The 18,223-nt window shown below is 46.9% G+C and overlaps 1 protein-coding gene across 2 annotated transcripts; it reads right to left on the bottom strand.

Annotated features, from left to right (window-relative positions):
- Positions 1-1,985: 1,985 nt before the first annotated feature.
- On the bottom strand, positions 1,986-18,175 carry PPP1R7 (protein phosphatase 1 regulatory subunit 7). Of its 2 annotated transcripts, XM_038146095.1 has the most exons (11): positions 17,999-18,132; positions 17,293-17,370; positions 17,003-17,125; positions 12,868-12,923; positions 11,858-11,923; positions 11,100-11,230; positions 10,058-10,220; positions 6,876-6,992; positions 5,462-5,566; positions 4,528-4,614; positions 1,987-2,371 (listed from the first exon to the last, which is right to left on the bottom strand). In XM_038146095.1, exons 2-11 carry the CDS (start codon positions 17,333-17,335, stop codon positions 2,195-2,197), a joined length of 1,068 nt encoding a protein of 355 aa, XP_038002023.1. In that variant the 5' UTR covers positions 17,336-17,370; positions 17,999-18,132; the 3' UTR covers positions 1,987-2,194. The 2 variants fall into 2 exon arrangements, with proteins under 2 accessions (XP_038002024.1, XP_038002023.1); XM_038146096.1 differs by lacking the exon at positions 17,293-17,370 and having other exon boundaries at positions 1,986-2,371; positions 17,999-18,175.
- Between the last annotated feature and the right edge of the window lie 48 nt (positions 18,176-18,223).

The following is an 18,223-nucleotide window of genomic DNA, read 5'->3' as shown; positions in this document are numbered from 1 at the left end:
GCAGACAGGAGAGGTCAGTGGTCTGGTGCAGCGTTCTCCTGCCACGTCACCACCCAGGCCCTGTCTGAGCTCCCCTCTCCTCCACCACCTCAGCCAAACACATGCTGTGGAACAACCTCCTCTTGCATCTTTGCCACTGTAGGTAAGGACTTTTTCTTGGGCTTACCCACTCAAAGGCACGTCCCCCAGCATGTGTGATCTGGGGATAGAAAGGTCAGAGACTCCTTCTCCACACCAGCAACCACATCCAGTCCATACCCAAGCACTTCACATCTAAAAGACCAGGCAAACTGAGCTCAGCTTAGGAGCTGGAAACGCCTCCAGAACCTGAGCAGACAGGAATCTCTCACACATGGCAGGTGAATGAGATAAAAAGATGCCTGCAGCGACAGAGGTGGGAGAGCAGGAGAGTGTCACAGCACGAGTGGCAGACAGGGAGGACATTGTACCTTCAGTGAAGAGAAACAGTTCCTCCAGTGCATCCACCACCTAAAATGAAGGAGCCTGGAATCTGCAGGTGTCCCTCAGTAAGGTATTTTCCTTGGTTGGAAGGGACTTGTAAGGACCATTGAAGATCAACTCCTGGTCCTGCACAGGACAATGACAACCCCAAGAATCACACCCTGCACCTGAAGGTGTTGTCCAAATGCTCCTTGAGCTCTGGCAGGCTCAGGGCCGTGACCACTGGCCTAGGGAGCCTGTTTCAGTGCCCAGCCACTACTTGGAGGAAGAATCTAACATCCAGTCCAAACCTGCCCTCATTTGGCCTTTTCAGTAACATCAGGTTCCTCCTCAGAAATTATGTGGCTTTTCATCATTACTTTCAAGAGAGGCAGTGAAAAGAAACACCAAACAGCCTCAGCTTCCCCAACCTGCTCCTGACTAAAATCATGGTGGGCAAAGCATCTCTTGGCAGAACCAACACCAATTCTTCTGACACAAGAGCTTCTTCTGGGCAATGAAACAGCAGAGAGACATCTGCTAACAAATATCCTTCACCTAAAAATACCAGAGAGGCACTCCTTGAAGCAAGGGAGCAGGCTGGGCCTCCTGTTCTTGCAGTAAGGATGGATCAGTGTGGGGATGAAATATTCTTGGGCCATGAGGAGAGGGAAACATGCCATGAAGAGCCTGAGCTTGTCTAAGAGTGTCCCCAACTGGGATCCTCAAAAAGGCCACGGCTCTCCTGGGGAAGTGGCCCTGCCACCACAATGGGACAGCCCACTGGGCACTTGGTGACCACACAAAGCAGCACAGACCACAAAGGGGAACTAAAATCTTTTACAGGGCCACACTGTCCTGTCTAATATGCCCAGTCTCCAGCTGAAGAAGGGATTCATCCCACTCTTTCAAAGATACTAATTCCTGTCAGGTCAGAATGACTCCAACTACCACCAAGAGCACATTTTCAAGCACCCCTCCTGTGTTTTCCTTGTTCCCCTGGATGATGACATGGCTGCTGGACAAACAGCAGCAGATGGCAAGTGCTTCCCAGGGTTTTCAGCTGCTGCAGAGATGCAGTTCAAGGGCCTGGATCAAACACAGGTGCAGAGGAACAGCGATACCACACTGCCATCTCCAGTAGGAGCAGGATGGGATTCAGAGTTTCTGATGGCAAACACTGTTTGCAACAAGGTGCTACCAAACCCTTCCCTGGATTAACATATTAACACCAGCTTGTCCCCAGTCCTCTCAAGAGCTTGTAGCTGTTTAAAAACATGACTACAGAAAGGCTACTCCCCCTGCAGCCCCATGTTGTACCACCAGGTATAGCTGGTAACTAAGCTGGGTCAGATCTTTTTTCACATTTTTACAGGCCACTGTTGAGCCTTGATCTGGAGGTGGAGTTTGTGAAGACATTGCTAACTTGAATGTGTCTCACAGAGTCACCAGAGGTCAGCAAGTGGCTCCCATGGGTTCAGCCTGCTGCAAACACCTTCTGGTAAAACCTCCCCCGTGAAATAAAAACCGCAGGCACACTGAAGGCTCTTGTGTTAAGATTTAATAATAATAATAATAACAACATTTCAAAAACAATGAGTGCATTGTACACGAGACCCGGTTTCAGTGCTTTTTGTTGACTTTTTGCCCTGTGTGTGTCAGTGTACTGAAGACCTGGGGAGTGGTGAGTGGATAAAAAACCCTGCTGGGACATTTCTTGGAGGAGGGCAGGGGAGAGAGGGCAGCGGGAGGCTCAGAATCGAACGAAGGTGGCGTCGATCTGCCGCACCGTCGGGAGGGCCAGCATGATTTTGCGCCGGTACTGGGGGTCCTTCTGCAGGGGGTTTCTCTCCAGGTACACAGTCTCCAAATTCTTGGCTCCTTTCAGCTCATCCAGGTCGCTCCAGCTCTCCACGAGGTTGTCGTTCATCTGCAGAGCACACACGGGCACGTTCACACCCACAGGGACCCCCCAAAAAAAGGAGAGCAGTCGTGGTGCTGCGTCACCGCTACCAGGGCACCGCTGCTCACAAACGCCTTCTCTACAAGATCCTTCTTGCCCTGGAACCTCTGAGATGAGCTCTCCTGTCTCACACGCCAGCACTAAACCCAGCTCCCCCACGCTGCCCTGGCTGCTGGGCAGATGCCCCAGCATTCAGACAGCAGATCCAGCCCACCCAGGGCGCTAGGAAAGACCCTGCAAGGCACCAGGCCAGTCTCCACACCATCTCCCACTCCACTGTGCATTCATGGGCTGGAAATCTTTCTATCATAATTTATTTCCACTGTGGCATCCATCTTTACTTTAATGACTTCTCAGGACACATTAAAAAAGGTCCCAAACTGACAAGAAAAGAAACATTTTCCTCTCTCCTCTACATAAATTTCCCTGCAAAAACTGCTTCCACACTCCAGAGGAAATGCCAAGCTCTCTGCTTTGGGTTCTTCTCCTGCCTCATCGTTGGCTCAGCCATTGCACACGAAGGAATGAGTGCTTCAGCTGTCCAACAAGGAAGCAAAGCTGCAAGGTGGCCCCACGCTGGCCAACCCTGAGACAACGGCACCCTCTGCTTCTGGATCCAGAATCACTGCAGCAATGCACCTTCACATAAAATGTAAACAAACCTCACTGGATGGTCTCATTCTGCTACAGCTCATCACTGCTTCAGCCAAGTCACTCAACTTTCAGATACCTCAGTCCCTCCACTGGATGTGCTACTGGAAAACTGCTAGAAGACTATCACAGTGGATAGGATTTTGAATTCTGTTTCCTTAAGGTGTTAAAGGACATTTTTATGTGGCTTCAACTGTGCAGTCAGTGAAAAAAAATATAAATTGGGAGATACAACACTGGTTTCCACTGAAAATTCTGCCCTGCTCCTTTTCAAACAAATCATTTTTTTAACACGGTGTTGAAAGGCTGGAACAAAGCCAGGAGGGCATTTTCTGTGCTCAGCTAACAGATCTTGGCCAGTACTCTGCTCTGACAAAGGACTCTAAAGACACTGGTGTTTTTGCAAAGGAATCCAGCCAGGTTCAGCTCTGGCCTCTCCTTTCAGTACAAATGCAACCAGTGCAGACACCTTCACCAGCAACAGCAACGAGGAAGACAGGAGGAAATTGCAGGGGATCAGGACAGGCCCCCCACCAGCCACGTTGCCTCACCTCTACTGCCCAAAAGATGAGTGGGCAGTTAAATATGCTTCTCAAAAAGAGAAATGCTCCTTAAAGGGTTCCCTACAGACAGGCATGGCTCCACAGCCACACTGCAAGATGAGGAACACCATCCAAGGAGCCTGGGCTCCAGACTCCAGCTGGGCTTCACTTGAAGCTGCTTTCCACCCCTTTTCTCTCAGCATCTGCCCAAGAGCTTAAATAAATCCAAATGACAGACATTATACAGCACAGCTCTTATTCTCAGCCTTGAATGCAGAGACTCTTCAAGAGCTAAAGCACGTGCCAGCTCATCAACATCTGCTGCTGCTTCTCCATTTTTTCACACGAGCACGTTTGTGCACAGCTCCCAAACATGGCACAGTGCTGATGCTTCAGGACAGGGCGTCTCTGAATTTCCTGACCTGACTTAGGAGAGCCAAGGAGCTCAGCAATTCAGGGTGCCAGAAAGAAACAGAAGCAATCCTAAGCTGTCCTCCCCCATCACAGGAATGGAACCAGAAGTCGATTTTAGTTTTTTTTCATATTTATAACACCATGAATATACCAACCCTGCTCTGAACAAGCTCTGTGCTTCCCCTGGTACTCTGTCATGCTCACTCACAGGAAGAAGAGCTGCAGAAATAGGACACGTGGGGCTGTTTCATAACCAACCTGAGCATGAAGGCAGGCCCATTTCCTAGGCATAGACAGGCTCCTTACCACTCAGCAAAGCTCAGCAAGAAATTTTTAAGCTCTTCCCTTTCCCTAGGGAAAACCACCACACACTCTATCCATGCAGACTGTCAAGACCTTAAAGCTGATCACTAGAAGAGTTCCCTCCAAGGCACAGGTGTCCATGTGCTGCCCATCAGAAGGGTTTCCCTCACTGGGGCACAGACATTTTGGGGAACAGCTCTGGCCTGTGCTTACCCAGAACTCCTGCAGCTCTGTTAGGTGACTGATATTCTCGATCTTCTTAATTCTGTTGGCTGCAATGTCCAGCATCGTGAGTTTGTTCTAGACAAAGCAAACACAAAAGTATTAGATCTGATTTCCTTTCATCTGCTCTGTGCCACTTTTTCCAGGCCCAGAGTTGGAAACTGTCAGGAGCAGGCACTTTATTGCCAGCTGCTCACATTCAGCTCAGCTCTTGCTGCCCCTATGGAACAAGGAAGATTGTTTTCCATTAAGCTGGGCTACTGACCCCCCAGTGCCATGTTACAAAAAGGAAGGCAGTTACTGGCTGGATGGCAACTGCCAGCCAAGGGCTCCTAACAAGTGAGCTTTCCTCAATGTACATTAAGAGGAGGATTAAAAATCAGATCCAAAGTGTCCCCTTGAGCAGCAGAGTTGAACAAACTCTCAGCAGCAGGAAAGGCAAAAATTTTAGAAAACCTTTTGCTGGGTGAGAGTGAAAATGATACAGGTTTCCACAAAATCCATCCTATCCAAAAAGCCTGGTATGTACACTGACAGGAAGGCAAGCTGCATGCCGTGGCTGGCCTCTCTTAATCCCAGCTCCAGTTCTGTCCTGTTGAAAAGCACTCATGGTTATCTACAAGCTGCTGTGTGAAAGGCTGCAGCAGCTGTGTCCAGGAGCCTTCCCACGGCTGAGGATCAGCCAGGCTACTGCTTCAACCACATCTCCTTCCCCATGTCACAAAAATAATTCTACTCCAGAATATCTGGAGGATCTTTACCCACACAAGATACTTTGACATATAACAAATACTTGGATAATTATGATTTCTCAAGTGACTCAGGAACCTAACTGGGAAAACTGAGGAACAAAATCTTCCAGAAAAGCCACTAACACAAGCAGCTCAGGGCAACAACTGTGCTGCAGAGTCAGCCAAAGCCTCACATTGTTCTCCAGTCCCTCGATGACCTCGATGCCGTTGTGGCTCAGGTAGAGCTCCCGCAGATTCACCAGGCTCTGCAGCCCCTCGATCTTGGTCAGACGGTTATTCTGCAAGTGCAGCAGCTGCTTAGCACCCTCCAAACAAACCCAGACCCGCGGCACTCACTGGGGGAAAACCATTCCTCTAAAGTATGGCTAGGAAGGGGAAATAGTCTGCTTGGGCCCACAGAGATCTTGGGAGCTCAGCTGTTTGATCTCTGCACCACTGATGCATGAGGAAGTCCCACGGGAGCCCCAGTCTCCAGCAAGAATCAGACTCTGACCTTCCCATCAGAAGTTGCAGCCTGAAAGGTTTTGGCTTGGTGTCTTAACAAACAGCAGGCCTACGCATGAACAGTGCTCAGCTTGTAGGTCTTTACAAATGGGAACGTCAGAGAGGAAGTTACACCACCCTAATTCCTTTATGTCCCACAGAATAATGGCACACACGGGTACCACAGCAGGTAGTCAGGGTGTCAGAGAGGAAGTTACACCACCCTAATTTCTTTATGTCCCACAGAATAATGGCACACACAGGTACCACAGCAGGTAGTCAGGGTGTCTTGCCAGCAGCTTTAAGAGGTACTACAACGCACAAGCGTTGTCACACGGATAAGAAGGAGATGCAGAGGAAGAACTTAGCTGAGTATATTTTATTTCACCTTTTAAAAAGGAAGAAGCTGTTTGAAAGCTCACTAAGGACAATTGTATTCAGCACAGGCTTGTTCACATTTCTTGCCTCTTCAGTAGGAAGGCAGTGACACTGAGCCACTGGCATTGCAAGGACTACTTGGCATCCCACTTTCAGTGTTACTGTAACACATCAGGAAACAGTGTTTCAGGAAGGAAGAAGGGAATAACGCTCATTTCCTGTTCTTTCTTCCATAAAAATCCAATAGCTGTTCATAATTTTATCAGTGCCTGTCAATCTCAAGTAGCATGAAAGGATGAAAAAAGACAACACAAAGAATATCACGCTTCCTTCCAGCACGGGAGTGTGACTCTAACACTGCAGATCTGCTGATGGGGAGCTCACAGGAAGGCTGGAGAGGGATTTTTCACAAGGGTACACAGTGATAGGACACGGGGGAATGGCCTTAAGCTGAAGGAAGACAGGTTTAAATTAGATGTTAGGAAGAAATTCTTCTCTGTGAGGGAGGTGAGGCCCCGGCACAGAGCAGCTGTGGCTGCCCCTGGATCCCTGGGGGAGCTTGGGACACAGCCTGGGATGGTGGAAGGTGTCTGCCCATTTCAGGGGGGTGGAGCAAGATGGTCTTTAGGGCTCCTTTCAGCCCAAAGCATCCTGGGATTCCATGATTCAGAAGAGCTGATCCTATCTCACAGGGCAGCTCGAGGCTTTTCAGAACAGAACCAGTACCTGTATACTGAGCACAGTCAGGTTTGTCAGGGCATCCAGGTTCTGGAGCTTGGTGATTTTATTCTTTCCAAGGAACAGACTGTCAAGGTTAGCCAAGGTGTCAATGTTTTCAATTACCTGTGAAAGGAGCAGAGGAGACAGTGTTACTGCAAAACTCCAGCTGGGAGATGTGGCTATCACTTTGCAGCCCCATTATAACCATGTGGTGTATCCTGGGTAGAAGAGACTCATTTGTGAAGCAAAAAAAAAAAAAACCAAAAAAAACTGTCACTAGTGAATGGAAAGAGAATCTGGGAAGAAAGAACACAATTTGTAAATGTAGCCCTGCACATCAGTGACTGTGTAACACAGAGGTGAGTTGTTCAGCTTCTGTGCCATAAGCAGTTAGCAGTCTCACAGGGGTGTGTGTTTTTGGATTTCACCCTGGCCATACAGCCACGCTTCTGGCAGAGCACACCCACAGCAGTCTGAGGGATGTACACTTTTTAAACACACACATTTCTGGGAGAATACGGACACTGTTTCAGTTTAGCTCGAGCTCAGCCTTCGGGAAGAGAAAATCAGGATTTCTGTGAAGCACTGAGGATAGTACAAAGGAAGGGAGAAAGCATGAACAGAAGGGTGAAAACAGGAAAGAAAGGGAAAAGGGTAAGATTACAAAAGGCTCCTGCAAACAAAAGGAGACACTTTGATTTCACAGGGAAAAGCCTCTGAATTAAAAAAAAAAAACAAGATGCTGTTAAAAGCAACAAGGCCATTACAACCAGGCTTCAGCTCACAGTAAAAACAATAATATGGACACAGACACACCCAGAGCTGTGTGTCTGCCGTGCTCAGCTGGGCTGTGACATCTCAGCTTTTCCACATGCTCCCTGCCTGCCAAAATTTCCAACCAGTAGTGCTGGGGAGCCAGGCCACTGAGTGCTAGCACCACCTGGATCACTCTGGGTGTTCACCCGGGCATGCAGCAACACAAGGAAGGAGAGGATGGACACCCAGGAAAGGTAAGAAGCTTTTCAGCCTCTACCCCACAACTGCCAGAAGACTGAGCATACAGTGTTAATCAGCTCAAATTTGCATTCACCCCCCTCCTAGATTATGGACTTAGCTCTGCTGTGACCTTGCAAGAAGAATTATAGATTTGTTGCTCATTGGCAGCTTCTCCAGCCCTGAGGAGGAAATAGTGATGACTCAGTACAGGGAGTGGAATGGAATATATGGACATGAGGGGACAAAAACCTCAGAACAAGTAAAGAAGTGCTTACACTACAGCTACCTCAGCCCAACTTTAAGAAAAAAGCACATTAAATATGTCAGCTCAAGCACAAAGTTCTGCTCCCCAAAAGAAACAGAGCAAGAAGTGCCAAGTCATGAGGGATTCCAAGCTAAGGGCACTCTGGGAGGTTTGAGTAGGCAAGAACAGCCCTGCTGCAGCAGCTTCAATGCACAGGGAAGAAGTCAATCAGGCACCTCAGAGCCAAGAACACTGCCTGAAGAGTCCACAGGCTTGTACCCTAAGGAGTTAAGGGTCTGTCAGCTGTAAACACACAGCCAAGGCACCCTACACCGAGAGAAAGCCAGCCCAGGAGTTCTAGGTACCCCCAGGCAGCATGAGATTGCTTTGTGCCAAGCCAAGTCACAGGTTACTCACTCCAATAAAGCAATTAGAAGCACAGAACACTGCTGTTTGAAGAAGTCAGAATAGAATTAACAGACAGAAAAATCCCCACTAAAAACAAAGTAATTTAAGAAGCTTGTGTTACCCTTACAGTGAAATTATAGGGTTTTTTTTGTCTTGTTTGTTCTGTTAATGTGCTCAAGCTCAACACTGAGAAAACACATAAAATAAATCTAATCTCATTGTTAAAAAGATATTCCTTGGCTTGACAACATTATTGACAATGCACTGCCTAAGTATCAATTCAGAAATTTAGCCGGATTTCATTTTTTTTCCAGATGGCAATGATGCTTAGACACAGAGCACAGCTTTTGTTTAACCCAGCTTCTGTAATGTAGGGATCAGTGTGCTGGGCCTGCTCTGCTTCTGAAAAAAAGCCAAGTGCTTCTCTCCATAACTCCTGTTCCCCCATCCTATGCAAACTCTAAGGCTCCTAATCCCTCATCTGACCTGGCTGATGTTCTCACGCTCTAGATTTATCCCCCTCAATAATTTCATTTCCAAAGCAGAAATTCCTGGAAAACAATTCAGTGCAGTTTGGCTTTAGGAGCAAACCAAAATTTTTCCTCTTCAAAAAGGCAGCACACATTTCAGCCTTAGAAGGCTGTTTTTAATAGCTGAAGTTTCCTTCTTTGCTACAAAGACAAGTGTTCTTCCACAAGTCCTGAAACAAAGAGGACAAGCAGATCTTTTCCTAATCTTTCAGCATGACAAGTAATTTCTCAGAGACTATAAATGGGCAGCACCAACTTACACCACAATGATTGAAATGCACTCATCTTCTATGAGTATGTTCTAAAGAGCACGTCATTTTAAAAAGTCTTTTAAAAAAAGAGCTTATTTTGCATGTTGCAAGTCTTTTGTGTCATCTGTCTGACCAGTTCTCTTATGAACTGAGCAAATACATGAATCACACCTCAGGGACAGGAGGGACTACTCACAACTGCTCTCCTGTAAGCAGCACAGATTTTAAATTGAAAAAGTCACAATCTGCATAATAACACCCCAAAGCAATCAGCAGTTCAGTACCAAGTTTTAGGTTTTCAAGGCATTCCAGAGCAAAGCCTCAAGAAATTTTTTTTTCCTAAACAAGACTGACTGCCATAGCAGGCTGTCAATTGCAGCTGCAAATCAAACTCATTTTGTTTTCAATAGCTTTCATGGACTCAGCACCAGCCTGTAGAAAGGTAAGAGAAAACAACTGCTAGTTGGGATAGGCTTGGCTCTCTAGCAAGAAGAAACCATCACCTGCAAAAGGAAACACACAGGGGATATAGGGGTTCACTAAAGACAAAAATTGACAAGTGGTGATTTAGCAGCCAGGCACCAATGCACAGTGGAAGGCTCCAGCATGCACAGCAATAAGCACAGGGTGAGTAACACCTGGAACAGTAACACCCAACAAAACTGCAATCCAACTCAATGCAGTGCACTTTCAGAAAATGCCAATATCACACCACAGAGCTGAAAACTCTCCAGCCAACATCTCTCAGAGCAAACCTACCCGAATTCGATTGGACCCCAACTCTAACATCTGCAGCATCTGCAAGCTGCTCAAGTTCTCAATTTTGCTGATTTTGTTGTTGACAAGGAAGAGCTTTTTAAGCTGGGTAAGCCGATCCAGTCCTTCAATGTGTCGCAGAACATTAAAGGAGATGTCCAGGACCCTGAGGCAAAACAAACCAAAGGTCTCATCAGTCCATCAGGCAGGGATGATTCGGAAAGAGGCACTTGTAAATTGGTGGGCAATCTCCCTCCACGTCTGCAGAGATCAAGCCTTTGCTAGGCCTTGAAACTAAAGTAATGAATGGCATTTTTTTTTAACAAAAACCACAACTAATAAAACTTTCAAAATACTTCTGTAGCATGTTAGGAAAAAAAAAAATCACCTGCCACATGCAGAAGACAGCCATTATTTTGCCTAGCCATGGAGCTGCCACAGTGGGAGGAAGCCAATCTGCATTTTCCTTGGGAAAGGTACCTGCCTGCAAAGATCTGCCTCTGCCAGGACCATGGCAAGGTCAGGCAGCAGTTGTGATGGTGAGAAGTGGGCCAGTTCTGCCCCAGTGGCAGCAGTTTTGTAATGTACCTCCAGAGTGATCCAGGCAAGTGCCAGAAACTCAGAAACTTGGAAGGGTACTTATTCCTTCCCTAACACTCTTCAAAAATAAGAAAATAACCTTACCTGAAAACTCTCGCCATTTTTGCAGGAATAAAAACCTGTTACACAGAGCTCTCACTGCAAGAGCAAAGGGGGCCTGAGAGCTCCCACACCTGTGTGGAAGCTACACCAACCAGCCATTCTCACTGCCTCACACAGCACAGGTTTCATTTCCAGCTGCCTGTCCCTGGGCAGCTTCAGGATAATGAACCTTGTGTGCTGCACAGGTTAAATATCAATAGAGAACAGACATTATCCTTCACAGAGCACCAAAGTAAATTCTGAGAGAGGCTTGGGTGATAAACACTGGACTAAGTACAGCATGAGTAACACAGTGAGTAGCAATCCACCCCCAACCTAACCCTGGTGATTCCCCTGGACTCACTCAAGGTCCACCAGAGACTCCAAGTTCTCAATCTTCCGAATTTGATTGTCATAGAGATCCAGCTCCCTCAAGGTCTGCAACTGCTCCAGGTTCTCAATGTGCTTAATCAAATTCTGACGGAGACACAGAGTCTAATTGTCGAGGAAAAGTTTAAAAAGAAACAAAACAAAGGCTGTGAAGGATTGCATGTAATGCCTTCTGGCTTACAGACTAAAAGGTGTGCGTGAGGGCTCCCCCATGAAGTTTTGCTGGGAATTTGTTGGGTTGGTAGTGGTTTGTTGGGTTTTGCTTGGCTTTTTTAATGCAATCTTTTCTTGGTGTACTCCAATGCTACAGAAGGAAATCTTTCAGCCACAATGGTCAGATACAGCAACAGCAGCCCAGAGAGGATACATAATCTCCATCCTTGGGAAGACTCAAAAGCTTAACTGGAGAAGGCCTTGAGCAACACATTCTAACTGGGGCTGCTCTGAGGGCTTTACTGAGGTCCTTCCCCATCATTATTCTATGTTCAGTCTGCTGTGCTAGTCCAGGATGTGCCCTGATGCTCTGTCTCTCATCCACTTCCGAAACAAACTTGCAGAATCCCAAGATTTTTATTACTGCTTGACAAATAGGTAAAACGACCTTTTTCAGCTAAAAATGAAGCAAAGCCACTAAACCTCAGCCAAGGAGAGACTCTCAATTTGTCCTCTTAGAGGTTAGATCTACAAAATCCCCAGTTCCAAGAGGCATTCTCTATTCCCCAGGACTGTTACCTTCACTTTCTTGAGCACCTCAAATCCTTCAATCTTCCCAATCCGGAAATGATTCAAGTCAACATCCTTAAAAAGAAATGGAGGGATTTAGCAGTTGTTTCAAAACAAATCTGGTCTTTAAAGACCAGCTGGGTACTTTGTTCTAAGGAAATCATAGTCATAAAAAATGTGTAGCTCATTAAAACTTCCCTTCCAAGAGCATTTGTGAAATGGGTTTGGAACATGATTTTACCACCACGACTGAGACACACAGCCTGAACTTGTGAACTGCAAATGCAAAATGTCAACTGCACATAATGCAACACCCCTTTCCTGAGTCTGAGCATTACCAAAATTAGAAATCCTCAGAAATTTATTGAGATGGGAAAATTCTTGCATAAATAAAGCTCTGCATAAAGTTCTCTTGCCTACTTTGCTAGGGCTTAACCAGAATACAAGTTGCCATTTCCAGGCCTCAGATGAGCAGGAGTCACTGACAGTTTGAATAACCAGTGGTTTTGTGAATGTTAATTCTGCACTGGCAATCGGCTGAGGCACTTCCCATCTGTGCTGTTCAGCCCCAGACGCTCCAGATTTGAGAGTCAAAGAGACAGAGAGCACTTCCCCACCCTCAAAAGCAGCTCAAACCCTCTGCTGCTGATGGGCTCACGAGGCTGCTGATGCCAAGGCGCTGGGCTGGGTAAGTCACCGTGCCTGTTCCAAACCACAGCAGCTCACTGAACAGACTCCCTGAAGCTCACAGCCCAGCAGCACCTCTCGCAGCACAGCCACGCTCTCAGTGCATCTACGCCTAATTTAAAACTCTAAAGTATGAACGAAACATTTCAGCGAGCGGTGAAAAACAGAACGCCTCTACTTCTAGTCTACAGGCTCTGAATCAGCTCTGGGGAGGATCACAGCAGCCAGCAGCTTCAGAAGAATGACATCTTTGAATCAGGTTTCAATACTTGCCTGTGCCTACCTTTGCTTGCTGCCGAATAAAGCCCGTAAGGACAAAAATCTGCCTTTACCTCAGCCTCGGGGTCCAGGCTAATGGTCTCCATGTCCACTGGGGTCTCCGCTTCCCCTGCAGCAAAGCAAACGTGTTACAAGCTCCTGTCCCAGACAGCCAAAGGCAGGATAACAGCCACCATCCAGAGAGCAAATGCTCCTCGGGAGGAGAAACACACGAGAGGCACGCTTCAGACACTCTGCTTCATTAAAGCCACGAGAGCTCGTTATGGAAAAGCCTTTCTTTACAGCAGGATTTCAGATGGGAAACACACACACACGTTAGCACCTTGCCCAACCTGCCTGTGTGGCCGCTGGGAACTGCAGGCTCAAGGGTGGGCAGGATGCCTTTCCTTCACACCTACCCCATCCGAAGTGTCTGGGCTCCTCTGACAACATAATAAAACCTTGCCAGGAAGGAATCCTAACTGCCCAGTGAGATGGCCAGGAATGACCAAGCATCTCACCAATCCCATCCTTCGGGTTTTCTTTTTTTCAATTAGCACTGCCACTTTGTGTCACTGTTGTGAACACTTCTGCATGGCTCTCCCTTCCTTTGTTTGGCTGAACTCCCTACTATGCCAGACAACACTGTTTATCCCACTGCATGAATTTCCTTGGGAAATGCTTTTACAGCTCTGGAAAACACCCCAGCATTTGCTGTGCTTCTACCACAGCACACGAGGGAGGGAAATTTACTGGAGAATTCATGCTGAATAATTCATGCCCCTTCCCATTTGCTGGCATGCCGGTTGCACCAATTTCTGAAGAAAAACAAAGTCTGATTCAGCTTCGCACAACTGACATACAACACAGTTTGCAAGATTTTTCTACTTCGTGTGCAAAGCTTCTCTGAGTGCTACCAAAAACTCAAGCAACTTTAATTACAGTCACAACCCAAGGGCTTTGCACTGACTCCTGCAGGGATGCAAGCTCGTTCCCTCAACCCAGTAGCAGTGACTATTTTCACAGCCCAGAATGGTTAAATCCCTGTAAATGTCAAGTGCTCCTATCTAATGAGTGTTCTTCCTGCTAATGCCAGGCCTTGTAAGTAGCAGTGCAGGCACAAACAGTACCAGCATCACCATTTTTACTGCCACCATCCAACTCCGAGGGTTTGGTGGTGCACAGATCATCACTGACCTTCCTGTATTTGGGCTGTTGCTCTTGCCTGGACATTTAAACAGGAAAGAGACTCACTGAGCTGATTCACAGAAGTTAAGACTGAAAAAGCAATCCTCTTTTCCTTTTTTTTTTTTTTTTTCCAAATAGCACAAAATAGCAGGAAACATAAATTATATTTTGGGAATGCAAAATGAGCTGGTAGTCTTGGGGATGCTGAACAGCAAGATAAAAATGCCACCAAAAATTGACAGACATGCATGTGCCTGTCAGCAGTGAGCAATGCCTGCTCTTTCTTATTTTAGTTCCATATCAGGAGCTCTGCACTTCAGCAAGGGAGTGGGACACCCCACCCTGCTGCTATCAAGGCTGTACCTCTTGGAGCTCTTTCTTGGGTGCAAAGACTCCCAGTGAGAAGTGCTCCAAGGCAAACAAGCAGCCCTGCTGAATTTACAGCCCACAGGAGCAGTGCCCAGCTTTGGAACAACAGTTATTTAAGATATCACATGAAAAATCCAAATTATGCCCCTTGTACTGAGTCATACTGGCAGTAACTTAGTGTTCATGGGGAAGGAACTTTTTGAGTTTCAAGTCCTTTGAGACTTTAAAGCTGTCCAACAGCAAAGCCAACCACACACATGGTAAAGGAAAAAAAAAACTGCAGCAAAAAACCCCATTCAAGCAAAAAAAAATTATTTGACTTTATTTGGTTAGAAAGCTTGAATATTTTAATTTATAAACACTTGATTTAGGTAATGTGTTAAATACTCAGTTCTGGGGCTCCTCTTAATTTTGACACATGGCTTTGAGAGACCACTCATGATAGCCAGTGTGGAAAAAAAGCACTCAAATCCAAAGCTGCAAAACCAAATCACACAGGATACACACTAAAACACAAGAAATTCAAAACTGAACACACAGGCAGTGCTGCTGAAGTCAATTGCCATGAAGTCTGTGCCCTGTGTATAAAGCGTGCAGCAGCTTGAGGGAGATGTGTATCTGCTACCAGCTGTAAATCAGCATTGGCAGGAAAATGTTAAAATACATTTTCTCTCAACAGCAGGAAAACAAAACAAAACCAAACCAAAAAAAAAAAAGAAAGAAAAAATGGTTCTAGCAAATTTACAGTCATTTATATGTCATTTTATTTCTGAAGTGACTGGATATAAAAAAACTCTAAACTGACCCTCCTACAAGCACTTTACAGCCAGGACTGCCACTTCCCTTGCAAACTGCTTTACTCCACACTTCTCAATGGAAAAAAAATCCCATCACTCTGGCAGTGAAGTTTCCTAAGTGAAGTTTTGTGCAATCTATGCCTGCAAGCCACATGCCTTTGCAGAGGTGGAAAAAAAAGCCACCATTGAGAAACCCAAATCCCACAGTGGGAGCAGTCGTTACTGAGTTATGTAAGTTCACAGTACCACGAGCATTTCAATCAACAAAAAGCCTAACTACACTTTTTAAGTGCAAATGCATGAAGAATATTCTAAATAGCTCAGCTATATGATTTCTAACCAGAGGCTCTGTTCCTCAGAGAATTAGCTAAATGACGAATTTGAAATTTCAGCTGCTCGAGCTACTTAAGATCTCCTTCAGTGAAAAAAAGCGTGGAAAACTCATCATTTTCCTTTCAGCTGAGAAATTCAAAGCTGTCTGTGGAAAGTATCTCGAATGTTCAAAAATCACTCCTCTGCTTGGTTCCTGCCCTAGTTTTCTGAACGCTTACAGCTTGGAAAAAGTAACAATACAGGCATTATGTTAAACAGTACACAAACGAAATTCAGCAAACAAATCTGAATTTGTGCTTTTCTTGCTTTCACTAGAGCGAGAGTACATCACTGCTGTATTTCCTCTCATAAAATTCCCAGGGGAACAACGTGCAAAATGCAGCCTCCAACACAGAGCTAAACCACGGCAGCTGAGCAAACAGCCAGGATGCCAGGCGTGCAAAGGAGAGCTCTGCCTGATCTGCATGGCTCCATCAACTGCACAGGGCTTGGGATGCACACTTTGCAAAGCCGTGACCAGCCTAAGGAGGAGCATTTCTTGAGTAATCTTCAGGGGGTTTGAATTCTCAGCAACAAATTGGATCTATATAGAGGGCATTTAGTTACGAGATTTAAAATTCTAGTAACAATTTATCACTTTGAAAGATACTTTGGCAAATCCCAATGTGCAAGGTTAAGAGGAGCAGGGATCCACTGTAAGAACTGAAATTTCTTTCGTTATTTCCCTTCCAGTATCCCAATAATAATAATAATAATAATAATAATAATAATAATAATAATAGTAATATGGACATCTCTGTCAAAAGAATGATGTCACACTTCAGACTGCACCTAAAGCTCAGCTCAAATCACCACACAGGCTCTGCAGAAATGGATCTGCTCTGACAAGCTCCATGCAAGCCACTGAAAACCCTTCCATCAAACACGCCCAGGCTTTAGTCTGGCAGTATTTCTACCACATGTTCTAGAGCAAACAGCGGGATCAGCAGGAAAAGTTTAATCCCAAGAGGATTCAAATATGTAATTTTGAGATGTCTTAGACATTTTAAATTAAAACAACAAAAGGGACAGGTTCCTTCAATCCATCTAGAAATAGTCTTTGCTGCCTTGCAAAGCAACCTGGCAATTCTTTAGGCAAAAAACGACATAAACTAAGGCAGAATCATGAAAAGCTCCTCATGACAACTTCTAATGAAAATCTTTCTACGTAAGGTTTCTGAATTCCCATAAAAGGAAAACATGAATAGAGACACTTTGCATTTTGATATCAAACATTTCAAAGAGAAACACGGATGGGTAAACAAACAAGCGGGGAAAAAAAAAAATCAAAGCTCTAATACTAGCAGCTCCATAAAAAGCAGGCAACTTTATTCTAGCAACAAATTTATTGAGATTTCAGGAGGATGGCCCTAGGGCAGGTTCCCATGGCTACCCAGCCGGGAGGAGCCCAGCACAGGGGCTGCTGCAGGCTGTGCACACGCGGCCGGGACTCCTGGAGGCAGTGCTGAGGCTGACACGGTACCTGCGGAGTTCTCGCCGTTCTGCTCATCCCGCAGGCTCTGCTGGCTGAGCTCTGTCACCAAGCGAACCGCCTGCTTCCTCCCCTCCTCGTCTCCCGACTCCTCCGACTCGATCCTCTTGTCCACTGCACAAGACACAGAAAGGCACGATGAGGCTTTTCCCAGCAGCGGGGCGCAGGGGAGCAGCAGCAGGCAGATAAAATAACCGGGAGTCACGTAAACGACTACGCAGTTAGTAGAAATCCTAAGTTAACTAAATGAAAGGTTTAGTCTTAAATAAAAGGCCTCTTACCCCTCGTTTCTACTTTGATTTTGGATGCACTTTTTCCTCCCATCACATCTTCCTAAAACCAACAATCTGGGAAGAAGACTGGAGGAAAAAGGAAATTTCTTAGATCAATGAAGTGCAATTCCAAAGATTACGGAGATGGAATTAGAACGAGTACAATTTAAGAGCTTTTAGAATTAAAAAAGAGTAATCAGTCTCATGTACAATAGTACCAACGACACGAAGAAGTGAAGGCATCGATTAAAAAGAATCCTCGCAGATAAGAGCAACCTCCCCAGCACAACCTGCCAGCTCCCTTCACGTTCCCCGAGCCGCAGCTCCGGTGGCCACCCTGAGCCTGGACCAGCAGAGGCTCCCCGCTGGCCCCCCTCAGTCTTTCCTCTCGTCTCACCAGGGGACTAAGGGAAACCAGCGCCATCCAGAAGGTTTCTTTCTCGTTATCTTTACTTTTTACGTCACGGCTCTCTCCACAAGCCCACTCCTTCCCCGCGGAGCCCGCGCTTAGCCCGCCCTGCGGTAACACACACCGGCCCGGCAGGGCCCGGCCGCCGGCGCTCGGGCTGGACACACGGGGGCTGCACCACCCCGGAGGGCCCACGAGCCCCCCCGGCGCGCAGCCGGCAGCCGCACCGCACGGAGGCGACGCTCGAGGAGCCGGCCGCGCCACCCCGACCCCCGCAGGCTCCGCGGCAGCCGCGGCGGCTCTCACCCTCCATCATCTCCTGCGGCGCCGCTCCGCTCTCCGCCGCCATGGCGCTCCGCCTCCCGCCGCCCCTTCCGGAAACTGCCTCCGCGCCGCCGCGGCCAATCACCGCCCGCCGCTGCCGCCGCCCCACAGCCAATCGCGCGCAGCCGGCGCGCCCAGGAGGCGGGGCAGAACCCCGCCCAGCACCCACCGCGCACGCGCACTGGTGCGCCCCGCCGCCTCCTGGGA

Source organism: Motacilla alba, chromosome 9 (assembly GCF_015832195.1).
Source record: "Motacilla alba alba isolate MOTALB_02 chromosome 9, Motacilla_alba_V1.0_pri, whole genome shotgun sequence".
Taxonomy (NCBI): Eukaryota; Metazoa; Chordata; class Aves; order Passeriformes; family Motacillidae; genus Motacilla; species Motacilla alba.
The sequence above is the reverse complement of the archived record's forward strand: the minus strand, read 5'-3'. Positions and strand labels throughout refer to the sequence as shown.

Excerpts from the sequence above, each read along its gene's own strand:
- PPP1R7 (XM_038146096.1), bottom strand. The coding sequence starts at position 18,041 with ATGGCGGCGGAGAGCGGAGCGGCGCCGCAGGAGATGATGGAGG. Across the intron at positions 17,126-17,998 it reads GCCGCAGGAGATGATGGAGG|TGGACAAGAGGATCGAGTCG; the intron begins GTGAGAGCCGCC and ends TGTCTTGTGCAG. Across the intron at positions 10,221-11,099 it reads GAGTCTCTGGTGGACCTTGA|GGTCCTGGACATCTCCTTTA; the intron begins GTGAGTCCAGGG and ends GTTTTGCCTCAG.